This window comes from Spermophilus citellus (genome assembly GCF_964194105.1).
Source record: "Spermophilus citellus genome assembly, chromosome: 4".
In the NCBI taxonomy this organism is placed as follows: domain Eukaryota; kingdom Metazoa; phylum Chordata; class Mammalia; order Rodentia; family Sciuridae; genus Spermophilus; species Spermophilus citellus.
In genome coordinates, this window is record NC_138185.1 from 14,021,251 (window position 1) to 14,047,752 (window position 26,502).

General features: G+C 43.2%; 1 protein-coding gene across 6 annotated transcripts; it reads left to right on the plus strand.

The window, feature by feature from the left end:
- Nucleotides 1-1,093: 1,093 nt before the first annotated feature.
- Nucleotides 1,094-26,251, plus strand: STX16 (syntaxin 16). Of its 6 annotated transcripts, none has more exons than XM_081290693.1 (9): nt 1,094-2,264; nt 9,809-9,820; nt 16,291-16,398; nt 16,957-17,097; nt 18,020-18,185; nt 19,194-19,285; nt 19,794-19,937; nt 21,112-21,192; nt 23,372-26,251. In XM_081290693.1, exons 1-9 carry the CDS (start codon nt 2,133-2,135, stop codon nt 23,474-23,476), a joined length of 981 nt encoding a protein of 326 aa, XP_081146819.1. In that variant the 5' UTR covers nt 1,094-2,132; the 3' UTR covers nt 23,477-26,251. The 6 variants fall into 6 exon arrangements, with proteins under 6 accessions (XP_081146819.1, XP_081146821.1, XP_081146820.1 ...); XM_081290695.1 differs by having other exon boundaries at nt 1,094-2,213; XM_081290698.1 differs by lacking the exon at nt 9,809-9,820 and adding an exon at nt 16,053-16,168 and having other exon boundaries at nt 1,126-2,213.
- Nucleotides 26,252-26,502: the final 251 nt, after the last annotated feature.

Sequence of the window (26,502 nt, forward strand, 5' to 3'; positions counted from 1 at the left end):
TATTTCCCCCGGTGTCCGTTAATCCCAGGGGTCCACGCAGGGCTCCCCGCTTGCCTTTTGCGAAGCCAGTGCTTTGCAGGGGCGCCTCTTCACGCCCTGCGAGTTCCAGCTGGGCGGGCGCTGCAGGAACTGCCGCGGGCCATGGGCGGATTTACCTTTGCTAAAGGTCCGGGAGCCAGTGCCTTGTGCGCCCTGTGCGCGCTGGCGCGCGGCGCTCGGCTGGAGCCTGTCCTGGCCATCGATGCGCTCAACCCTGTTCGCTGGCACTCTCGGTTTTCTTTTATGCATTGTGTTATTTGCCTCAAAGATACTTGTTACATAATTTTTAGTTACGCACAGAACAGTCTCCTTTAGAGGAAAAACTCCGGTTCCCGCGCGTTCCCTGCAGGCCGGCGGAAGCTGCGGACGCTGGCTGCGGGTCTCCTTTCCCGCGGGAAGGCTAGGGACACCTGCGCATGCGGGAGAAAGTTTTCAACGTACGCAACAGCGAGGCCGCACCACCCCGGGCTTGGCCGTAGCCTGCCTGAGTCACCGCGCTCGGGCGCCAGTGGCTGGGACTCGATGGGCCCCGCGGAGCCCTGGAATCCGGCTGGGCGGGCACCGGCGGGAGGGCACCGGCGGGCGGGCACAGTCAGATGACAAAGTGGGCTTTATTTCGCAGGGGGCAGTCAAAGTTTTCTGCGAACTTTTCCACTTGAGAACCACAACCCAGCAGTGCCCCCTACAGAAAGCGCAGCTGGGAGGGTGGGTGCCCCCACGACCCCCGACTGCTGCGGAAGGCGCGGCCGGGGCGGCCTGGAGCACGCGCTTCCTTTTTTTCCCTCTGGTTGTTTTTCTGATACATCTTTTTTTTTTTCCAGAGTTAAAAAAAAAAAAGTGAGAGAGAGAGAGAGAGAGAGAGAGAGAGAGAGAGAGAGAGCGCGCGCGAGCGAGCGAGTCGCGCCGCCGCCTGCAGTGGAGCGTGCTCGGCCTGCAGAGGCAGTCGTCTCCCACTTTTCCTCTCCCGCCCCCGCTCCGCGCAGCCAGCGCGGCCCTGCTGGAGCCCAAATTTGCCTGCCGCACAACTTCCACTCTAATGAGGGCGCCAAGGCCCCTGGCGGCGGTTCGCAGCGTGGGGGCCACTTTGCCGAGGCTCGGACTGGCCGGCTCTTCGGTCTCAGCAACAGAACCTACTTAGAGAAAGGGAAACCGGGCGCCCCGAGAGAACCCCGGGAGAGGGCGGAGCGCTCCCGCGCCGGGGCAGGGGGGCAAGGGACAGGGGGGCAAAGAGCTCCCGCTCCCGGAACGTTGCAAGCAAAGCTTGCGAGCGTCGCAGGGGGGCACTCGCGAGGGACGGACAGGAAGAGGGCCAGGGGGGACGCCAGAACCCGGGACCACGGCACGGAAACGGCCCGGGGCTGGGCTACAGTCAGATCCGGGGATGGAGGGAGCCGGAGAAGAGGCGTGAAAAGGCCGGGGAGGCAGGCCCTGCTGACCTCCTGGAGGCCGGCAGCCTGCTGGCAGTGGAGGACCAGGCCACTCAGGAAAGGAAGGGGTCAGGAGGTCGGGCTGAGCGTTGGCAAGCTCGGTCTGCCGAGTAGGGAGCTGCAGGCGCTCTGTAGTTCAGGGCTCGGGCCTGCTTCGGGTTGTCCACACAGAAACCTAGAGCGGGCCTCGCGCGGGTGGGGGGGCGAGGCGCCTGGCGTCAGGGCGGGGCCTAGCGCAGTACCCGCGCTAGGGCCCGGGGGCCAGGACCTTTGGGGGTCTCAGCAACTGAGAGTGGTAGGGGGCTTCAGGCCCTCCCACTTCCGAGCTGGATTGGCGAGTTAGACGCTTGTAGATCGAAGGTTGGATTGGGGTGGGGTCTCTGGGACGTTGGCCCGCTAAGCAAGGATTGGGGGGATTCAAGTGCTTAGAGATCGAAGTCAGGTCTTGGGTAGGGGGAGTCAGACAATTGGAAAGCCTAGGTGGTTATTTGGGGAGGGGTCTTTGCGCTTTGGCGGAGCGCAAAGCTGCGCTTTTCGGCTTTGGGCCTCGTGAAGAGAGGCTTCTGTGAAAGGGTGGGCCGGCTAGGCCAGACCAAGAGAAAGTGAATCAATCAGGACTATCAGTGGGCGGGGGGACCCTGAGTGGGGGGTCACAAAGGGTGAGACATGGCCACCAGGCGTTTAACCGACGCTTTCTTGTTGTTGCGGAATAATTCCATCCAAAACCGGCAGCTGTTAGCCGAGCAAGTGAGTAGTCACACCACCTCCAGCCCTCTGCATTCACGTAGCATTGCTGCGGTGAGTCTCCTGGCGGCCTCTCCGACACACGCACCGTGTGCACTGCGGCTCCGCCTGTCTGTCTGTCTCTGTCTGTCTCTCTGTTTAAAAAAATAAGAAGAAGAAGAAGAAAAATAAGACTAAGAATAATACGGAAATGCAAGGTGTCGTGGCTAGGGTCAGAGGGCCTCTATAACCCTGGCTGGGGAAACCGTCCTAGGCCCCTGCCCCACCTCTGCCTCGCCCTCTCACTTCCGCAGCCCTCCCAGTCCTCCCCCCTCCCGCCTTCGTCACTGTAAGACCGGTGGCTTCCAATTTACATATGTTTTAACACTTGGATTTGGAAGCGTTGGGCTTTTCTGAAGACTTCTTTTTGTTTTGTTTTGTTTGAAGCTCCCCCCCGCCCTCATGGTGGGCTTCACTTGGGCCCTAATGACTTGAGTTGCGGGATCGCAGACCCAAATCTTTGCAAGTGAACAGTTCCCTTCCCCCAAAGAGGAAGGAGTTGTGTTGTTGTTGTTGTGTGTGTGTTTTCCACCCCTTTTCTTTTAATGGCCTCGCAGCCCTCTGTGTGGCCATGTTCCCTATGAATAATTGCTTAACTGTTTTTCCTGGGGGCTCATGTTTGTGCGACTGTGAGGTGCGAGGCTCTTCATTTTCCATTTCCCAGACAGGAAATTAAGCTTTCCCCTGCATTGAACTTTTTTAAAAAACATGATGTGTATGTGAAAATTAACCCCTCAAAATAGAACATGTTCTTTTTAAATTTTTATTAACCAGAACCTTCACTTAGCCTAACAGGAGAGTTTTTTTTTTTTTTTTTTTTTTTTTTTTTTTTTTTTTTTAAAGCAAGGTCTTAGAAAGATTACTGTTTTAGGGTTGCTTTTAATGGGGCTTACTTTCCTTTTCTGAGCCTCAGTTTACTGCTCTTTTAAATAAGGGGGCGGGTCAGGGTGATTCAAACAATAATGTTGATTATAAGCTCTGTAATATCTTTAATTGGAAAGTGAAGATACAAAGCTCATGTTAGTAGGGGGCTTCCTGCTCTAGCCAGGCTAGATTTGAATGGAAACAACTGGAACATGGGGGAACAGTACCCCCAAGATCTGATTCTTGGGGATTATGCTTGAAAGAGAGCTTTGAAATCCAATGTTTATTTCACCTCATAGTAGCTGTACTGCCTTTTAATTTTTTTCTTTATTATTTATCCATAATACTAAATAGAAAAATTATGGCAAATGTTGTAATTATTGACATGTCTACCAATACAGTTTTTCGTTTTTGTAAGTCGTGGTGGAAAAATATCTTTAGCCATATTACTCATTGAAAAGCGATTTTAAGCCATGTGTGCACTTTCAGGAATAAAAGGATGTAAACTTTGGTCAAAAAGCATAGAAAGCAGGGACTGGATATATTGGGTTTCTATTTATTTACATGAGAATTTGAAGGCATTTTACATTTATAAAAGGAAAGAAATGGTATTATACAGAAATAAACGTAAAGCTGTCAAGCACAGAAACAGGCTATGTCTAGCGCTAATTTTGAAAACAGTGTCCTGAAATAAGCCAAGAAATAGAGTGCAGAAACTGAAGGAATGAAATTCCTCAATGGGTCTTTAGTTATGTTAAATAGGAAGAATTGCATGCTCCTTAAATGATTTGATTTTATGCTTCTTTGTAGGGGGAAAACACGGAACTAAAACCCGTGTTAATGCTTCTGGGGTCTCACTTTTAATTAATAAAACATCATTTTAAATTTTTCAGTTATAAAATTCAACACACCCTGAACCTTTGTGTAACTTGAGAATTTTTTCTTTCTTTTTTTAATCTTTAAGTCAGATGATTTAAAAACCTGGTGTCTGAGACGGGTGCTTTTTAAAAGTACATTTCTGAGTCAAACCACATTTTAAAATGCTTTTCTAATTTCATTTTTTTTAAAAATATGTAAACTAACTAAAATAATTAAAAATAAATTACTGAAGTGTACAATTTTGGGAAAATAGATATGTCGGGAAATGTATAGATATATTTAGCTAATTCAGTTTCTTGAAAGTAGATTTCTAAATCTAACAAAAACACATGTTTTAAGTCAGAACATTAAAAATATTTTTATGTCACACCATTGAAAATGTTATATGCCTATATTAGTGGGAGCATTTAAAATCTTTTTCTGATCCTTAAAAACAATCAGATCATTTCAAATATCTGTGTAGTCAATTCAGAGTCTAAAAAATAGATCTTGAAGTCTAACAAAATTAGTTTGCCTAAGTTAGAATTTTAAAACAAAGCACATTTGTGAATTTTGATTGTGTACATTAGACACTTCGTGCCATCAATTTCTGAAGTGTTTAGGGCGAAGTATTACACCTTCTGTTTGCTTACGGGTGATTTCACAGAAACCATTTCTGCGCACACAGAATCAAATATAACCAGGTGTGAATATATGTAGAGACTGCCGTTTTTTACCTTTTCTGGACATTTGAAAAATTATAAATATTTTGGAGAAAAAGACATGGCTAATGTGATTTTTAAAAACTATGATTTTCAGTGTTCCTCACTGCACATCTAGCTCAAATATTTTAAAACCTCATTTCTGACTTGATAATTTTAAAGCCATATATCAAAGCAAAACTATATCTGTCGGATTTGATATGGGCTAGGTTTTCCGAGATACTAAGAAATACTGATGAATTATAACTAATAATTAAAATTGTTAATTTTAGTAGAGATGCCTACTGAAATGTTTCCAAGTGAAATGTCAAAACGGCTGTTACTTATTTAAATACTTAATTTCCCTCAAAAATAGAGGAAGCCAATAAAGCAAAATGCTGTTAATTGTGAAGTCTACAGATGAATATGTAAGAGGATATTTTACCATTTTTACATACTTTGTTTGAAAAGTAATAAATAAAAACTTAAAAGAAATATGTTTATCATAGAAAAATAAAACAATTAAAGAGACAATTTATAAATATATCTAAACTTAGATAATTAAAAAGGGAAGTAATCAAACACAAGATTTAATTTAAAAAATTGAAATTGTAACATGAAATTTTAAGTTCCTACCTAGAATAAAAACTGTAGAAGTTAATTTTGGTGCATTTGTTGTCTTATGCACAATTAAAAATGAATTACTTCAAATAATTGATTTTTTTTAAAAAATGTAATGCTGGATTTTTACAACCCTGTTTGAGGGGAAAACTGCAGAAATTGATTGCAAAGTGGCATCTGTGTGTATGTGGTTTCACACACAACTCAAAACAAAGCACATCTAATACTTATCCCCAAAATTTAAATCCACATTTCTTTGAATACTAATTTGAAGAAAAAGCTAGAAGTTCATTGGTAGTGGGGGTTATTGTAGGTACCTATATATACATTGAGATTTTTTATAGCATTCAGGCAAGTATGTTACAAATAAGCAGGAATTTAAATATGTCACAGATAAGCAGGAATTTAAACCTTTTGTTACCATGTCAAAATGAAAATCTTCAAGGGCCAGAAGGGACTAAAAAGTCATTTGGCCCAATATCTCCCAATTGTTGACAACTGCCCGCCTTCGCCCCATCACTTTCTGTGACAGCGGGGCTCGGCATTCCATACCTTTTACTACTGAAGGTCTTTTCCTTTATTGACTTCAATTATGTCTACGTCTCCCAGCCTGTAGTCCTAGTTTTACTTTTTTTCCCCTAGGGTCTATGTCACAGGAAGGCTCTTTCTCCTTCTGCATGAAGACCCTGAAGCCTTGTTCCCCGGTGTGTTGGTTTTTTTTTTTTTTTTTTACCCTAGGTTTAGAAGTCCCGGCTCAGACGCATGGTTTAATTTCTTTCCTAGAAATAAGGTCTAGTTTTTCTGTATCTTTCTTAAATTTCAGTGCCCAAAACTGAACAAGATTCTACTTATTAGTGCATTTTGTTGCATTAATATTAGTAAAACTAATTGTTAAAAGCAGACTGGGGTTTGATTTTAGTCTCAGGAAAACACACTTGTTGGGTCGTTCTCTTGCATTTTTGGGCACCCAGTCATGTTTGTGCCTCAAGGCAGCATGAAATAAAGGAAAAAGCTGTGGATGGTTAGTCTGGGAACTCAGGGGAGTCCCACTCTGTTGCAGACTTACTCTTTTGCCTCATTTGTAAATTGAGAAGTTTGAATTAATAGTAGTCCTGTGTATTCAACAGTTGTTTTCTTGAGTTCTTTTTGAATATGTTGTTTCTCCCAACCAAAGCACATAGCTTTTTTTTTGTTTGTTTGTTTCTCCCAACCAAGGCAACTAGTATTTTGAAAAGGGAAAAACCCATAGTCAACAACAGTATTGTGGCTGTCCGTTCATGTTTATTGACAAAAATCCTGAGAAGTAGCCCTGATACCGTGCAGAAATAACTTTTTGATGTGGTATCGGCTAAGTGTAAGCTTTAAGATAGCCACTCATACAAGCAGTTCCAGACAGTTTGGCTTCAGGAAACTGAAACAGATGTACAAGTTCAAGAATCATTAAAAAGTGTAAAGTCTTGAATGAATGAATGAATGAATGAAAAGTGGAAGTTGAGCTGCTGTTCATTTGATGAGATGCTGTATGGATTTTTGTTTTCTTTGATCTCCTGTAATGAATCTAATGCAGGGCTGGATCTACATTGGTAGGGTTTACCACATAATCTATGCTCTGCTTTAAAATAATGCATAATCTATAAATGGAAGCTTGAGTTAATTGGTCTTAGTTTGAAACTAGCTCATTATTTTTAATAAAATATGTGCTTTAAGAAGAAAAGAAAATAAGGATTAACTCTAGGTAAAAGAAATCTAAGCTCCTTATTCAGTGTTGACTATAACATTAGCTAAGATTTTATTGAGTGCTTACTGTGTGCCCTTCATTGCACTGAACCCTCTCCTTGAGTAACCTCATGTCATCCTCACAGTGCCCCACCTCCTAGGTGCTTGTGATACAGGTATGGGTATAGGTATAGAGGGGTTGGAAGTTGGCCGAGCATCACCCATCTCATGATGGGTGGAACTGAGCTCTTGTGGCTAGAGCCCCATGCTCTTACCTCCTGGACCACACTGGTGCTGGCTGTTTTCTAGAACACGGGTTGCAGACCCTGGAAAATGTAAAGATTTGTTGTTAAGGTGCATTTCTTTCCTTGCAGTAGGCTGGAGTCTTTCTTCATCTCTGTGGCCTTCCCTAGTCAGTTCCAACTTGCAGAGTGAAGGTTCTGAGCCCTATTCAGGCTGTCTGTTGGAAAATCAGTTCTCTGTCTTTAGAATCCAAGTATGAAATCATTGTATATTTCTCTTTAGATCTATTTGCTTTTCTGCTTTTAAAGGTTCCATTTGAGCAGTGAGGCTTACTTGAGAATAAGGGTACTTTGTTGGATAAAAGTGAAGCAAGCTTTTATTTTGGCAGTAATGGAAATAAAGTAAATATCACTATAGCATAGACCTGTATTTCCAACTCATTTTGCTCAACTTTTCCAGACTTCCTGAGTAAACACAGATGGGTTTCCACTTATTTTTCAGTTTTATGTAGAACGTTTTTTAGACTATAAATTCCACATGCTACTTGGAGTTTTCAATATTTGCTTGATTTCATGCCATTGGTAGGTCAGAAACTTAAGATTTAGACATTATAAAGATTTAGAAGGTGTAGATATGTAGAAACATGTATTCATTCGGCTGTATTTTGTTTTTTCCTGATGGTGATTCTCAATGTTTTCATTCAGATCTTCACTAAATGTTCTGGTAATTTTGTGACTGGGGGTTTTGAAAGCCTTCTGTTTTTAAGTAGCAAAATGGCGGGGGGAGGGTCTATGAAAAGAGGGCCTTCTGAATTTAATCCCTGTGCTGTGGCAGCTGGCTGTTACAATAAGTCCTGAATTGTTAATAAAATTAGGGAGGCCGAGGGTGGCATGGAAAGAGGTCTGGACACTGGGGCTGTCCCCATCCTAACCATCAGCAAGCTCTGTGACCTTAGGCAATGCATTTTGAAGCTTAGTTTTCTTATTTATAAGAAAAGAGTTGTGTGTAGCCCTAGAATCTCAGGTTGCAGTTTTACCTCTTCTCATCTAGTAATTGTAGAAATCAAAAGAGCAGGGGGTGTGTTCTCCAGCATCAAAGGCTGTAGTGCACAGCAGAGATCCTGACCGGGGTTTGCGATGATATTTTGTTCAAAGATTAAACGCTGCAAAGCGGGAAGAGGTCGGAGCAGCCATGGTTAGGGTTTTGGCTTGCATCTAGTTTTATTGATAAAAGGTGTCATGCTTTCTTGCTGGAAATGTTAAACTATAAAACAAACATTTTTCCTTTTTAAAGTAAAAGGAAATAAGATCAGATTTCCATTGACACTTTCTTCTCCCGGTATCTTCTGGCACTACTGTGAGGGGCATGTATTTATAAATACCGTTCTCCTTTGCCCCCAGCAAATTGTAGGAGTGAGGAAGGTTTTCAGGTTTCTAGAATGTCTTGAAGTTCCACCTAAGAAGTGTGGGTTGAGTACATCTTATTGCTATCATTGTGTAGTCGTGTTTTGATCCTGATAGACCAACTTCATTTGCACTATTAATTTTTAAGTGAGAACATTTTGTGTGTTTTTTTAATTTTCTAAATTTATTGCTAAACAAGAAAATCAACACAGTTGATTATTGCAATTCACCACTAATTATTTCCATGATCAATACTGTAAAAAAAAAAGACCTAGTTGTTTAGATTATCTGTCATTAGTAACTGTCTATTCAGAAGATAGAGTTCCACATTGATCTAAAAAGAATCTTTATTAGAAATAGAAGCTCAACTCCCCCTCCCCGATCCCCCTCACAGCTCTCTTTATCTTTTGTTTTGTCTTATTTGCTTGCTTTTATAATAGCCTTATAGATGACTGTGTGCTTTCTAGACTGATAATAATACATACCAAGCAAGTGTTGAGAATTTTTCTTTTATTTTCCCACCTGTGTTTTCCCGGGAAAGAGTGGTTTCTCGGCTCTCCATGACCACGGATCAAGCCATGTCTGTGGGATTTTGTTTGTAGAGCTCTTACACATGGGGTCGCTCAGATAGCTGAATGCAGTAGACAATTTTGAGAGTTGTTCATTTTTTTAATTTTGTTGCATTTGCAGGGCTGATTTATATGTTAACATATGCATTTATTTGACACAGTAACATTACATCTTAGCTTGTTCTCTTATTTAATCTTCCGAAGAAAATTTAGAATGTGGCATGGTATGTGATATTTGATATTTATGAAACAGTTTAACTAGTATACTTTAGTGAAAACAAAGTGTTTATTTCCATTGTATTTTAATTTTTACAACTATTTGTTTCTTGTATCCTATTTCCTTTAACAAAGCAACCACAGTTAATAAAAATAAAAATATATCTTAAAGCAGCTTTTATTTTTTAGAAAGCAAGAATCAGAAGGGAACAGTTTTAAATGCCTTGACTAGTGGATCTTTGTTTTTAGTCAATTTAGAGTTGCTTAACACCTGTTTTCTCACCTGCCGGTGCCTTGTCTGTCTGCCCCATGCCTTTCTTCCTGCTCTCCCTACCTGGACCCACCTGACGGCAACAACACATCTGCAGGAGCTGGATGAGGTACTGTGTTTTGGATATTTTTGCATGTGAGGTGATTTTAGTTTATAAAGTACCTCTTTTTCCTAAAGTCTTTGCTCATATATAAAATGCTAGTGGACATTATATATGTTTTAGCATTTGTTTTGATTATAATATGTCTAATAAAAGTGATGCTTAGATTTGTTGAGTGTCTTCACCCTGCATGAGCTGGTGATTAGAAGGAGGTGTGAGGCAGCATTTGCACCCCTTGGGAGGTGTCTCACCATTGGAAGCAGCGAAAGTTGAGTGTTTTTTGAAATGTGAAGTTAGAGGGGAGTGATACTATGGCTCAAGTAGAGCACAGGAGGACATGCTGCCTGACAGAAGCCCAAGGAGGTGGGACTGAAGCCCCCAGAGGGTCTTCCAACGTCTTCCTACTTTGTTGTGTCTGGGATGACATGTGGAATGCGTTTCTGGAGCTGGGCACTACATCTCGCCCAGCAGGTGGAGGGAGTGTGTGCTCAGGCACCTTCCTTCTAGCTCTCCTAGAAAGGTCGAGGGAAATGAGATGACACTGCTGCCACCCATCCATCTTGGCACTTCTTACCAGGGATGACTCTTGCAATGAGTGACTGCAGGGAAGGGCTCTTTGGTTTTAGTTATAGACTTGTACAGTGAGCTTCGAACAGGACCACTGCCTTCAGAACATGTGGGGTCCTGATAGACTAAGATTTATGTAAAAATTCAGAAAACCTTAACTAGTTGCTAGTACACAACTGAAATATCCTTCATTAGGAGCCCATTAAATAAATCCTACAATGTCCTCAGTCCCCAAGTTGTCTTCCTGGCCACACTGCTTAGTGGAAAGGAAGCCACAGGCAAAGCAGTGTGGGTAATGTGAATCTTACCTTTCACCCCCACCCCACACACTTTTTTTTAAGGAAAATAACTCACATTTATGCTTGCATGTACTTTAAAAAACTGAAAAGATACACACAAAACCACTAGCAGTGAATATCTCCCAAGAGAAGCTGGGACTGGAAGGGACATTCCATTTCTACTGCACACCCTTTTTTTCTGGCGGAGAATGCATTCAACACGTGCACAGGTGACTTTTGTCAGTTGTTAAAGCATACTCTCAGCTGGAAGCTCCTTGAGCAGGTGCCGCCAGTCCTTGGTGGGAGTTTCCTGCCTTGTTCAAGAGCTTCCCTGCTAGCACCCAGCCTGGGTCTGCAGAGGGGAAAGGTCACAATGAAGTTAAGGATATCTGGGGTGCAGTGGACATGGATGGTTTTGCTGACCAAACTCCAGCACTGTTAAGGCTCTGAGGCATATAGTGCAGGCAGTTTTAAAATAAGTGTCATATAAAATAGATGTTACTCCTTACTGAGCAGTTGGTAAGGTTAAAACCTGTGACCTTCAAAGGGCAATGTCTGATGAGGGACAAAAGCAAATACAGGAAGGACTCTGGGTGAAGGGGCATTTGCATGGGAGGCACACAGTGGCCCTGGTTGCCAAAGGGTCAGCCCTCTGAACCCATCTTCCCTTTCCCACTTCCTCTTCAATCAGTAAGTTCAGAGACTGCCTGTGTGCCCTCTGAGCTAGCGGGCCCTTTTCCTTTCCCAGGCTCAGCCTTTGGTGACCAGAGATCCCAAGTGCCCTTTCTCTGTTCATGGACGGAAGTGCAAGTGTGACAAACTCTTCCTGTCTGTCTACCTGGGGTGCCTGTGGCTACTTTACCCCCTTGTGTGTCTCACTTGCCACTTTTTCTCCTCCTCCAGCACCATTAGGTTTTTTCATGGAGTGTAGCTTCCAGAATTGTATGACTTGTTTTATTTACCTCTTCCATTCATCCCATTCATTTACTGCTGATTCATCCAGCTAATTGTGTGTTCATCACTGTGAAGTGCCAGGTGCTGAACCAGGAGCTGGGATGTACTGGGATGGTCTACTCAGACTCCTCCTGGGCTAGGGTAGGCTTCACCCTGGTGTCTCTCTGCCTGAGCCCCCACAGAAAAGGCCTCTGTCTATCAGAGCCTGTTCCTTCTTTCTGTAGGTCACTCTGACAGTTGGTCACTCTACTACTTAAATCAAGAACCCTGGAGACACCACCTTCATTCTCAGAAAATGCTCAGCAAGATGTCCTCTGAGGAAGAGATCCAGTACTGCCATTCTCTCTGCCAGGGAAGTGCCTGGCCTCTGTTTTGTCCTCCTCCTCTCATCTGTTTATGACAAGTCATCTCCCAAATGGCTGGGTTTTTAAAATTCAAAATAGAGAAACTTTAAAAAAAAATCACAAGATATAAATGTCAGGCCCCCAAACCACATAGCTTGGGGAGGGGCAGGTGGTGTATTGGTGTCTGGGTCAGGTCTCTGGTCATGTCTGTGTGGCCTTGAGAAAGTCCCTGCACCCAGGCTGGTCCATTCCCCACCCCCAACCCCGCTCCTCAAGGGTTAAGGGTTAGTTAAGAAAAAAGAATCAGTGAAACTAATGATGTTTAATGTCAGGGTGGGTGATTCCCAACTTTTTTATTTCTATATTTTTATAGTTTAAAAAGTATTTTGTCATTTCATAATCTGGAACAGTATTGTTTTTAAATCAGCACATGTTGAAAATACACAGTGCTGACACTCAATTCTCTCATCCCTCTGCTTTTTCACCCCTCCAAGAAGCCAGGCTTTTAGCTTTGGAGTTTCAGGATGGTGCTGCCGCTCTGCAGTGTGCACGCCTCCTGCAAGCTGAGTGTCTGGGCTGCAGTCTTTAGTGTCCTTCTGTGCTTGGTAAATGGCCCTCTTCCGGGCAGCTCAGAGTTGTCAGTGTTGTCCTCATCCCAGTACATCGTGGCTGGGCTTGGTTTAGTTTTTAGCTTACTGACTTTCCCTATCCCTAGGAGGCTGTGCTGTGTCCTTAATCTTATAGCATACTAAGTCAGCCTGCACGCACAAGTGGGATTTAGAGAGGAAGTGAGCATTCTCCTTCCATAGATCAGGAAGTTGTCTACACTGTGCTCTTTAACAGAGCTAATGTCCACATCTGAAGTGGATCAAGGGCAAAAGATGAGACTAGCAAGAAAGTCACTTAAGTGTGCTGTCTGAGCCTCTGCTGGAGTTTTTCTGCATTTCTACAGGTTAGGGTAGTATACTGCATGGTTCTTGGAGGACAACCCCAAGTTGAAGAGATAAGCATTCTTAAATTCTTAATTGTCTTAAGTACAGCTCTTCCCCCCACCTTCATACTGGTGTTTAAATCTAGGACCTTGAGCATGCTAGGAATATTCCTAACCATTAAGCCACATCCCTGGCCCTTTTTATTTTGTTTTGAGGCAGAATCTTGCTAAGTGGCCCAAGCTGACCTTGAACTCTCAATGCTCTCAATCTCCAGATTAGCTGGGATCATAGGCATGTACCACCACACCCTGCTCTACAGCTTTTGTAACAATTTTTTCTTATTTAAAAAATAAGGAAAGGTTTTTTTTTTTTTTTTTACTTAAGAAGCACAAGTTAATTAAGAAAAGCTTTAATAACCAACACCGAATTTTTAGAGAGGGGGATCATGTTGAAATTAGGCAAGAATAAATAAAATGAAAATTACAGTTTTTTAAGGTCTGTGTGGAATAGGATGCCAACTGAAAGTGGATATGTATGCTGGAATTTCAGCAAACAAGAAAACGTGTTAAGTGGCAAGTGAGATTTTTAGAAGTTGAAAGGGTGACTATTTGAGACTTAAAATGTATTTTTATGTTCATATTTGTTTCAAGTAATTGACATTTATTCTCAATTGTTTCCCTTCCCAAAATATCCTGTCTTCTTTTATAATAGTACATTACCAATTGGTACTGATAAAAGAAATGATACATTTCTTCTCAGTAGGGCAGCATTTCTATCATGGTGAGTTATGGCTGTAGATGCTATCAAAAAGGGGACAAATTGTTGGCCATTTGAAGTTTGCTGTCCCAAAGAATGAGCTGTTCTCTCATTGGCAAACTACTGATGTGGTGTGCAGGAACACTCACATCCAACTGGGTGGGTTGGTGACCAAGCTTTCCTGGAGGGACTGCCTCATTAGCCAGCTTCTTTAGGACCCTTAGAAAAGTACATTTGCCCCAGGTTTGATTTACATCTAACTTGGGGAGAACACATTTCTTGTATAAATACTGCTTAAAAGAATTGGATCCACTTTAGCTGTTATGTGTGGTTTACAATATTTTGTTTAGATAAAACAGTATTAGTCACAGTACAGGTAAATTTTAGCTTGATGTATATCAAGCTAAAGTGTGAACAGGTCAACTTATTTTGTTCATTATAAATCATTATAGAAACAATCATTATACATAAATCATTATTGCTGTATTGAAATATGGCATAATAATAACATATGGTAGATTAGATAAGTGGTATAGTGGAAAATCTGTGGCTTATCAAAAGGTATGGCAATTTTAGATTTTGCTAGTATAAAAAGCTGGAGTATAAGTTCAGGTTATTATTATAAGTTATTCCCTATTCAGCACACACTGGCAGTGTGCCGTTAAGTGACCATGTGGTTTGTCCCTCTGTCTTAGACAGTGTGTCTTTCACAAAGTTGGATGTGCCCCTCTGTGGCCCTGGATCAGGAACGTGGAGCAGTCACCAGCACTGCCCCTGATTGTCTGCAGGCAGGCCACCTTTGTGTCTGCTCCACAGCCTGTCGGTAGAAGAAACCATTTTTTTCCTAACAGTTATGGAGCCTGTGCAGTTGCTGGGGAATGAATCAAAGTTCTGGGTTTTGTTGAGCTTTAATCTGATGGCTTGTCCTGATTCATTTTCTTAGCAAATTGCAGTTATGTTTCATGGACTTGCCAGAGTGATTGGCAGCTTGTAGGGTGGAAGGGTCTTCTGGATTCAGCTGACCCAGGTTTTAATCTGTCACATAATAGCTCTGTGGCCTTGGGCAAGCTACTTTTCTGAGTTTCAATTTCTGTATTTATAGATTGGAATAATAGTTCCTAGCTCACCTAGTTTTTGTGAGGATTGAAATAATAAAAAGAATGTGAAATTTCTATTAGTGAACTCTTAAAAACAAACAAAAGGTGGTAATGGAGGTGATGGAGAGTCCACCACTTCAACCCCAGACAGTGCAGGTTTGGGTAATGCACCATTTGTTTAGGAATGGAGGCAACCCTGGGCCTGTGGCTCTAGGCCTCGGATCAATGCAGTAGACTGAATCCTTGCTCCCTGGCCTTCTGGGCTAGTCCTGGGGTCTGGTCCTGTCTGTGTGTGGTCCTTGCACAAGACTCATTTCCTGAGTGGATGCGGTGCCCGTGGTACAGAGGATACCCAGTGCAGAGCAAGGCAGGGCCTGGCTGCCAGGTTGGAGAGGCATGGGGGTTTGGAAGGCGAAGACACCAGTTTGCTTTTAGGCATTTTGCTGTGAGCCCTGTTCTGTATTTAGGGCTTATTACTTGAAGAGTTCTTTTAATCTAGATTTTTTTCTTATGTGATATTTGTTTTCTTTTACCTATGGGTTTTTAAAATTTTGTCTTTACTTCTTTATTGTTAGGTAAGCAAATAAGTTTTTGCCAGATGAATAAAAAAAATGAATTTAGATAATTGAAGGGAAGAGAGAAAGGAATAGAAATTCCTCACCTAGTTCTACAGTATGATTTAGAAATTTACAAGAGTATTATCTATAAAGGGCTTTTATAGACCATTTTCCAATATTTTGATTTTCATTGGGATCTTCTGAAATTGCCATTTAAAAATTCTGAGCTCCAGAGGTCACCTCCAAATCTTTTCAACCCAGTCACTGCCTCCAGCTCCCCCCCCCAAAAAAAGCTTAACCTTGCAAATCTGCGATTTTTTCCCATTCTTAAAAAGTGAGCAAGAGAGAGAGAGAAGAAAAGGAATATCGCTATCATTTCAAAATAAGGGAGAATGTTGCCTCTGGGTTTCTAAGTGGAGAGAGAAATGACCGGTGAGACTGCACTGCGGGTGTCGAGCGTCGCTCTGGCCTGTGGGTGACTGCCTGGATCAGGCAGCTCTTTCACATGCTTTAGCACATGGTTGATGATCTCGTGACTGAGATAACTGGATCAATACTATTTACAAAATAAGCTGAGTGGATGTAAATAAACCTTGCTACTATTAAAATTTTGTATTCCGTTTATAGCCTAGGATTTCTTTTTACTTGTATCTGTTCACATTAATTGCTGAGGTTCATGCCGTTCTATTGTAGATTGGTACTAAGAGACCTTTCTTTTAAGGATCTTCTGTTGACTTTTTCATTACATTTCTATAGCCAGATCAAGTCAGATTCATGTTCACAAGTATGCCCAAGGAAATTAAGAACTGATGCATGAAAAGATAGGAACACAGTTCCAAATCCTAAGTGTCAAAAGCAAGTTTATAATACAGGCAAGTGCATTTACTCCTATGTTTTTATAGCTCTTTAGGGAGCCACATTTAAAAGGGAGGAAGAGTTTCCTTACCTAAACTGAATCCAAAAAAATTTTTAATGTCCATTTATTTTTCTGTAGCTTGCTGATGACCGTATGGCACTGGTGTCAGGCATTAGCTTAGACCCAGAAGCAGCAATTGGTGTGACAAAGAGGTCACCTCCGAAATGGGTGGATGGAGTGGATGAAGTAAGTTGAATGAGAGTTTCTCAGTATCTCATTTTTTTTAAAGTAATAATAATATGTTTTAAGATATCTGCCATGTAAACTACTGTGACTGTAGATGAAATACTTAAGAATTGGGTTTATTCATTTTACATACCACACAAGAAAAGTATGTGTTAATGATTTGGCTTTAGTTTTTTTTGTTGTTGTTGTTGTTGTTTGTTTGTTTTGTTGTTTTTTGGTTTGGGGTTTTTTTTTTTTTTTTTTTTTTTTTTGTAGTTGTAATTGTAGGAGGACAGAATGACTTTATTTTGTTTATTTTTATGTGGTGCTAAGGATTGAACCCAGTGCCTTATAGGTGTGAGGCAAGCACTCTGCCACTGAAGTATAGCCCTAGCCCTTGGCTTCAGTTTTCATGTTAGTGGTAACCACCTGAATTATAGAAAGAAATTGAAATGTTATTCAAGGACGATGTTTAATTTCGGGGTAACTTGAAGGCCCAGCTCTGTTCTGAGTGTAGTTGTCTCAGTGACCTAGACACCTGCCAGGCATCATGGAGCTCTGGTGACTTCATTTATTCAGATACAATATGATGTTGGCCGGATTAAACAGAAGATGAAGGAATTAGCCAGCCTTCACGATAAGCATTTAAACAGACCCACCCTGGATGACAGCAGTGAGGAGGAACACGCCATTGAAATAACCACCCAAGAGATCACACAGGTGAGACCACAGAGGATTCTGGGAAGTTGATGGCCAGGCCAAGTCTCCTTGAAGCCATCTCAAAAGCCACACAGTATTGCCACTCTAAACCAGTTGGTGGACCATTCTAGAGTTTCACTTCCAAGCCTGAAGTTCTCAAAGGAACTTATTATAGTGGTCCTGAGGCCCACCAGGTAGCAACATATGGGTGCAGTGACCTGGAGATGTGGGGACTATTTTTTAATTGTTAGTAGGTGCTACTATGTATTAGTTAAATAAAAATTAAATTCAGAATAGTGTGGAATTCAATCTTTATTTTTAAATATACAATTTCTTTTATATACTAGTGCTTTAAAAATTTATGTTAAAATACAGTTCTCATAATTGAAAAAAACAGCATGCTGAATTTTTTTTATAAATGTTAAAAAAATTGGTATATATAATTATACACAATAGTGGGATTCATTATAAAATGTTGAATCTGAATAATTTTTAACTACCATGGGCTATGTTTAAGCATTAGTGTTTGTATTTTTATTTGTTTGAATCTCTTGCATGCCTGTCTTCAGAGAAGAAGTATCCTAATGTGGGAACACTGGTTTCTCCATGAATCCCTCTAACTCCAGCATTCTCCTATAAAAGTGGGAATGACAGCAATGCTAGTACCTGCCTTCCGGTGTGTGCATGGGAATTAAAGGAGAAGAGGGCAGTGATAGCAGGGTAGCTGGTAAAAATGGCATGAGGTCACATGCAGTGTGGGGAGCACTACAGGCACAGGGATGTGGGAAGGGGAACCCAGTTGCATCCTCCTGGGTGTACAAGTGAAGCTGCAGGTGGTTTCCATCCCGGCAGCTTTCCCTGCACTGCTACATGGCACAGCACTGCCCTCCCCCACTTTTATGTGGCAGAGGCCTTCTTGCCCTGAGCATGGCCATTCTCTCAGCTCTTCCACAGGTGCCAGCGTGCTGTGCAGGCCCTGCCCAGCCGGGCCCGCAGGGCCTGCTCGGAGCAGGAGGAGCGGCTGCTGCGCAATGTGGTTGCCTCCCTGGCACAGGCCCTGCAGGAGCTGTCCACCAGCTTCCGGCATGCACAGTCGGGCTACCTCAAACGTGAGTGCTGCCTGCCCTACTAAAGGGACTTAGAGAAAAGAATTACTTTTTGTTCTCTTTGTTTCTTTTTTGCAACTCTTTCTCTATTTATTCCTTGTACCTTTTCCATTCATGTTTTTTGTAACAAAAGGAGGTCCCCTCCCCAGGTTAACCAGAGGATCCTAGAGTAGTTGACATCTAAGCATATGTTTATTCCATCTCAAACTTGAGGAATTTGAAAATCATCCTAGCGTGTTGAAAAAAAATTGCTATTTTCTAGCTGTTGAAGCTTGGGAACTGCTCATAAATAGGTAAAAAAAATAGTTGTCATCACATGAAGCCACATATTTACATAACAACTGAAGTATTTGAGAATGCCTAACAAACCTTCTGAGAATAGCTTATAAGTACTTCCTGCCTTCACCACCACTTTGTTCAGCGTACCTTTTCTTCCCAAACAGTTCAAAGCCAAACAGTCATATCCTCATTCTACTTACCTTGGAAATGGGGTTTTTACTTTGCCATTGCAACCAGCCAATAAAGTCCCCACATGCTTAAAAAAAAAAAAAAAAAACACCTCTTTTCCCTTCCCTCTGACAACTGACAATATTTGTATTTTAATTGTATTGCCTCTGAAATTTGATTAGGGTTATTTGAGATTCTCAATAGAAATGCTCCTAGAGAAAATATTGATTTGTTGTTGTTGTTAATGTTTTGTAATAGCAGTTACAATCTCTGAGTGACCATTTCTGTTTCACTCAGAGATTCTCAGATGGTTGTGTCGTTTTGTCTTGGCATCAGGTGAGCTGTGCACAGCTAGAGTGGGACTTGTCTTGAAGGTCTCTCAAGGCTGGCACACCCTCGCATGTATTAATGCCCTCCTCCCCTCCCTAGAGCTGCTTCTCTGAAGCTTCTAGGAGATCTCCACTTTGACTGTTGAGTTTTACTCTAGATTTCCCCTTTTTAATGGTGGAACAGTAACCAGAATGGTTTACATATTCGAGTAAAGTGGATTCCTATCTATGATAGGCATGAAGAATCGAGAGGAAAGATCCCAGCATTTTTTTGATACATCAGTACCACTAATGGATGATGGAGACGATAATACTCTGTATGATCGGGTACGTGAAGGGGCTGCAAAAGTGACTGCTGTGATAGGCACTCCTCGGTTTCCTCCTGTCCTAGACCTCGACTCCTGTGCAGTGCAGTGCAGATGCAGTGTGCTCTTGACTCCCATGTCCACCAGGTAGCCTTTGCAGCAGGCGGAAGAACAGCCACACTGTTTCTTCCTTTCCAGAACCTGCAGAGAGACCTTGTAGTCTGCTTTCCAGAACTGTTAGGAAAGCAGTCTTACCCCGCTTTCTCAGGAAGAACCCAAGGAAGCACAGGGTCATCCCTGAGCCCTTGCATGGCTACAGACTGGGCTTCTTTCTATGTCCCCTGCTTTGGTGACAGTACCATAGATCCCGCTGCTTGGGGGAATTTGGATCTTTCCTATTATGGAAAAATAAGTGCTTATTGTCGTGTGCTTTATAGAAATATTTTCAGAATTCGTTTTCTTTAAATAATATCTGAGCTGGCGTGCCATAGCTTTCCCAGTGGGGAAATTCCATGCTGTTGTTTCGCTAGGGCTTCACAGACGACCAGCTGGTGCTGGTGGAGCAGAACACGCTGATGGTGGAGGAGCGGGAGCGAGATATACGTCAGATCGTGCAGTCCATCTCTGACCTCAATGAGATCTTTAGGGACTTAGGAGCCATGATTGTAGAACAGGTATGCAGGTCCTCCTTCCCCATCTGTGAAGTTTCCTGCTGTGATGTGCATCCTTCTTTGAAGTCCTTTGAATCCTGTATTTCAATCAGGGAAAGATTTGAACTGTGCTCTGTGTGTACATGTGTACAGAAATATACATAGTAGGTATATACTTACAAGTGATTTACATTGGCTGCTGTCTTTCTCTATAAAAATATTAATAAACTTTTTTTCAGATAAAAAGAAATAAGTAGAAGTTGTAATATTCCCTGCCTCTGCCCCAGGGCATTGATATGAGCCCACTACTGTGGGGACCGAGCAAGCCCAGCCCTAACTCTGGCAATAGAGAAGATTTCCTCTCAGATTTTGGCGGGTTATTGTGTGATGGCGCTTAGAATCACCAGCTTCCAAGTAGAATTAAATTGTTGTTCACCGTTAAAATCTGATTAGGGCATTTTATTATCTTGCCAGCAGGGATTTGGGTCCTGATCCCCCTGAAACCAACTGCAGAATGGAGTGTTCAGGCTACACGAGATCCAGTTACATTAATTACTCCCGTGCTTCCCAGTGAACCTCCATCTCTCCTGATCTAGCATGTTTCCAATAAGAGTCCTGCCCTCCCTACAGCCCAGTGTCCCCTTCTTCCTATAGGAACCCCGGAAATTAAACAATTAAAAACACTTTTTTTTGAGACTAGATTTTAAATTTTAGTTGGTAGATTGGAGCTTTCCATATTCTGCTCTGACCTGTGGAGAATCTTGTTCACTTTTGTAGATGTAATGGTCAATGAGCAGATCTAGTCATGACTAGGTTGAGCAACAAAGTTGTCTCTTTGCTGCACAGAGCTTATTTCCATTGAACTCTATATTTTTTAAATCCCTAGTAAGTCTGAATACAGTGTATCAGACATTGGCTAAATCCAAAAAAAATAAAATCAAAAACAAAAACGTCAAGTTGTCAAGTCTTTCTTTTCCATGAGCTAGTCTTCATTGAAACTAACCCTGCACTCTGGGCTGGAGTACCTGATGTTGCTTGAGGATCGACTCCTGCACTTCCATTTGAGCCCCCTAGCCACACAGTTAGGTGGTCAGAACATGCAGGGTGGATTCTTTCTATAAATTTGCATGTCTTGTATTCAAAGTTCAGTTCCCCCACTGCGACTGTTGATCCTGCGTGTGTGTCCTTTGTTACTCAGGGTACGGTCCTTGATAGAATTGACTATAATGTTGAACAGTCCTGTATCAAAACCGAAGATGGATTGAAACAGCTTCACAAGGTAATATCATCTTCCGTTGGTTGGGAGTTTTTAGGAAATGTCAGCAACTCTGGAGAGTTTGTGAGAGAATTCACAGATGTCCACCATGGCTACCGTTGGCATTCCAGTGCATGGCCAGCTCTCTGTGATTGTGTCAACGTACACCACCATTTCATTCCAGCTGCCTTGCGGGGTGCTGTTGCCATTTTGCTGCAGTTAACTGATCCAGATGTGCTGCAGTCTGGGGTTACATGTTGCTGTGACAGTAAATCCTGAAGGGACTTGGTTTTCCTTTCCTGAGTCATCTCTTATTCTCTGTGGGGGTATCTGCCTGGGAGCAGCTACTGACTCCAGCCCCCTTGCTGGTGGAGAGTCCCTCTGGAGAGAACAGAGGTCTCACTTTCTCTCCGCTGACCACGCCAAGTCTGTGCATTACCTGGAGAAGAGGGAGTTTGTGGGAGTGTAAGCGCTGGTGCTTTCATTCTTTGCTGATGAGGTGCCTGTTTCAGGATGTTTTCATGATATTTGTTCATTTCTTTCTGTTAAAAATCAGTGGGAAACATCTTAGAAGTCTCATGCCACGAATACTACGTGCACATGTTTTCTTTTAAAGAAATATAATAGTGCTTCACAGATAAAACAAATTGTGTCCACTTCCTTGTATTATGAGACCCAGTAGTGTTCCTAGCCACACAATGAGCCTTTTCCCAATTCACTAACACAATACGATATTACTGTTCTAAAACCAGTTGCCAGACAGCCCAGATGACCACCTAACACGAATGACAGGTTCACAGAGTGCCCAGTCTATAGTCTGCCTCAGGTGCTAGCCATGGCTGGCACAGGAGGGACTGAAAGCAGCACCCAATGAGAGGGAGGCATGCCCTGCCCTTGCGGAGGCTGTTTAAGTATTTAGATTAACCCAGTTGCCAAGCCCTGTGTATTAAAGTGAAAATCAACTTTAGTTCTTCACAGTGTGATACCAGGTTCTGATACGCTGCTGCATTATGCATTGGTTTTGAAGTTTCTTAAATAACAACGAGTGGGGCATGTTTTGCATTCTAAAAAGGATGGGGGGGGGAACCTCCCCTCAGGAATAAACAGACCTAGGGGGACTAGCAATGTCCTCATGGGTTGTATTGTCTGCCTCATTGCAAGAGGCCTTCTGGTATGTTTTGGGTATTGGCCCTAGGCTTGGGTGTACTCATTAGGACAGTAGTGGTGCACCCTGGTCCCTCAGGCCTCATGTGGGCAGTGGGATCAGGCAGCTATGTCCTGGCACATGGCTCCTCTGAGGATGACTGAGCCTTAGTAGTCACTTCACTGTCCTGCCATTTCCTCTCAGTTGAGAAGGGGCTCCACCAGTGGATGGGGGGCTCACCAAGGAAGAAGGCAGGGGGCATGGAGGTGGGACAGAAAAAACTATGTCCTCGTTAGTTCTCCTCATCCACCTGGGATTGCAGATCTGGAGGGGGCCTGTACTCCCTGGAGTGCATGTTGGCCCCTTGCCTTCCTATCCTGCATAGGAAGAGGTTTTCTCAGGGGCTGTCAGGGGCAGTGGCATGGGACGTGCTGGCATTTCTGCACCTCTGGCATGTTGGGTTATGTAGTGCTCCCTCTGAGCTCTCCCAGATGGGCCTCCCCAGGCTGGGTTTTTGGGAGCTCCTCCGTTTTTCTGAGTAGCACCTGGCACTGGGAGGGCTCGCCTCAGGTGGGCTCTACTCACAACAGCCATGGGGCACATTTAACCCATTTCTGTTTCAGAGGATGAATGTTTTTTATTTCTAAGTTTAGGGGAGGTTGAAAATAAGCCTCAGCCGTCTGTTGCCGTCTGTTCTGTACCTCCTGGTTATGGGAACTGTACGTTCTATTCTCTTTCACAGGAAAGGCAATATGCACCTGTGTCTAGACATGGGACTTTCTATGAGGCTGAGGAAGCCAGAGTTGGGGGAAATCAGGTGCACCCAGATCCAGAAGCACAGTCTTTGGCATCTCTACAGCTTTTGTCTTAACAGCAGATTCCCAACAATGTTTCCCCGAGTCCACGATTAAACCAAGGGATGGTTGACTAATGTGGCCTGGTCTTTAGCAGACACATTGCTACTTGCTAGGCAGAAAGTGTCAGAAGCCTCTCCAGAAAGCAAGGCTACTGGGTTTGGGTTCTGGGGAAATGACTGTCTCTTTCCTCCTCTCCCTGTAGGCAGAGCAGTACCAAAAGAAGAACCGGAAGATGTTGGTGATCCTGATACTCTTTGTCGTCACCATCGTCCTCATTGTTGTCCTCGTGGGTGTGAAGTCTCGCTAGCAGTGTAGGGTTCTCACACCACTGTGCTGATTTCCTGGGTGTGGGGGCTCAGCCCGCACCCCCGGCTACTGCAGAGCTGCATCCGTGGACTGTACGGGCACCAGGTGCAGGGTCCACCTCTGCTGCTGCTCCTCCTGCACTGGCGCCCCGCGTGGAGGCAGTGGGCCTTTGTTTTCATCTCTTTCAGGGTGCGAGGACCTTTACTCTTGTGACAGGGTGGAGGTTGGTTCTGTGCTCAGTTATAATTCATATTTTTTACAAAGTGAAGGTGAGTTGAATGTTTCTGGCACTGCTGTGGCTGCTCAGTGTGGTACGTCTACGTGCTATTTTTTTAGCAGTCAGGTCTGAGCAGCATGTTAAAATAATTTTTGGAAAAATTTTTTTTAAACCATGTGGTTTTTAAGAAATTTGGTACCAAAAATTTATGAGTAGAGGCAAAAATGCCTTTTCATCTTTCTCTCTATATTTTCCAGTTGAAACAAACCAAGAAGTCCTTTAAGAATTTATAATCTGTTCCCCATTAACTTAATTTAGCTTTTCCATCACTGCTAATGATCAGAGTAACAAAGTGTGAAAAATAAGAAACCATCATTGATGTTAATTAACACATTTAGATGGGCCAGTTAAAACAGCTTCATAAGTTTAAATTAATTGTAAATAGAATATTCCTCATTTAAAATTTTTGCACATTTCTACTGTAAATCAAAAGGGGTTACTAAGCAAAACCACCTCAGTTGAAAAGTTGGTGATTTGAACCAACCTCCCATTAAGAGGAAGCTTGACTGTGTCATGAATGTCACAGACTGAGCCGGTGTGTCCTGGTTGTCCCTGGCCGTCCTCACTCCATCACTTACATACTAACCACATAATGACCTGTTCAAACCAGACTCCATCTAATGAACTGTGAATTTACACAGAGGCCATTTTAAATGGGTCACCCCATTTAGGATTAGTGGATCTCAAATTATTAACCAAACATCACTCCATTTCAAAGTAAAATCTTCCACTAGTGGTTTGATTTATGGGCTCTTCTGCTGCCACTCAGCAATGCTGGGAAAGTAGTCCTGTTCCCGAGGGCGGCAACTGGGAAACCCTCACCCGTGGGAGTGGGACTTGGTTTCCCTCGCTGTGTCATTGTAGTGTCTCCCTCTGTGTTCCAGGAACTGGGGCCGGTGGGGGGGGGGGGCAGTGATAATTCTGAAAACTGAGGCTATTTGAGTTTTACTTGCCCAGTTTTAATTGATACCAGTGTAATTTTACTGGCCTTTGTGTAATTTTTTTATAGCTTTTTCATTGTTTTTGCTTCTCTTAAAATTTTTAAGAAGAGCATGACCCCATTAAATATATTACATTTTACTTGAACCAGTCACATAAAATGCCTCTCTAGAATTGACTTTGAAGTGGTTTCCAGAAATATACACTCAAAGCTATAGACTCCAGTCATCCAAACAAATCGTGGGCTTACCACCCAGCCACGGCCTGGCCTCCCCTTCTCTCATTGTGTCTGCCTCCAGGCGGCCTCCGGTTTCCTCTTTCTGAGGCAGGGTGGAGTGAGGGGCTGCCACAGGTGTGCCTGCCATTCCCAGGCAGATGTTTACGAAGGAAGAGGAATGGGTGCCTCCCCCGCATCTCCAAGGTGTGGGACTCTAGAGACCTCTGGGACCCCACAGTCAGATGGTGGCAGGGTGGGGTGGGGTGACTCTCCCAGTTAGGGGTCTTGCCTCAGAAGCAATCCACAGAGGCTGTGCTTGATGATTGTTAAAGTTTTTAAAAAGGTAGGGTCTTTGCAACCCTTGAAGCAAATTGACCCTTTTAGAAAGGCTCTCCACTTATTTATAAATATTTATTGCCCTGAATAGGGTAATTTGGATTCTCCCGTAAACCATAGTGGACCTGATTAGAACTTATTTTCAGGACCTCCTGGAGAAGGGGAAACTGTCCCCTTCTGCCTGCAGCCAGGGCAGTGCTGGCCAAGCCCCGCTGTCTGCTGCTGTGACTGGGGTCCTGGAGGCAGAGGCGGACAGGCCCAGCCAGGTGCTAGCCCCAGAGCTTGTGCACTGACTGTTGGTTCTCAAACCACTGTTTTTTGTTGAGCCTGTTGGGGGGCGGGGGGGGGGGGAGGGGGATGAGTACATTTGAGGAAGTTAAGAGAAAACCAGTTGTTATGGCCTGGTACCTCAGGGCAGCACTTTGCCTTGCAAAGAGGTGGACCTTTAACTGGCCACAGCTCCTGTCAGTGGTTGGGCCTTGGGGGTGTCGATTGCCAAGGCCACTCTCCCCTGGCCTGGGAAGGGCCCTGTGGGACCCTCAGGCCTAACCTGGATACATGCCCTCTTCCAAGTGTCCAGGGCCAGTTCAAATGGAAGTGGTTGTGTCCATTCTCCAAGCTTATGGTCTTCCCTGAGATTGTAACTGAAAACTGCTGTCTGTTCTTGTTTGTCTGGTTCTGGTGGTGGTGGTGGGTGCTGGCTGGGCCATGCCACGTGAAGCAGTACGTGTCTCTAATTTAACGGATTTACCACTCTCTCTGCTAATTGAGAGAGCATTATTTATTTGTTTTGACACAAGTGCTTGCAGTGTTTTATCCCAGCTAATGGCTTCTTAAAGGTAATAAAACCCTTCAACCTAATTGGTCAGATAAGACTTTTTTTCTTGTATGCTTAAATAAAGCAATTAGTGAAATGCTTCTATCCAAAATGACTTTTTTTGTCCTTTTTTAAGAACTAATTTACTGTCACTGGAAACTTTTTGTACAATAAAGCAGTTGTGTAGATTAAAGAACATCCTGCAGTCCTGGAATTAATTTTAATGGCGGGTTTACCGTTTCCTTCAGATGCATTTGTGTCAGGGGAGCGCCTGGCCTGGTCTGGTCTGTGATCTTTGGGGCTAGTGACTGTTTATCTTGTGCCTGAGGCCTTTGCCTGAGTGTCGGAAAGTCAATCTGTCTATCTAATGAAAGCTTTCAAAGGGACCAATCTATTTGCTGTCCAATATACAAAAAGGGAAACTTCCTTAAAAGGAGTTAA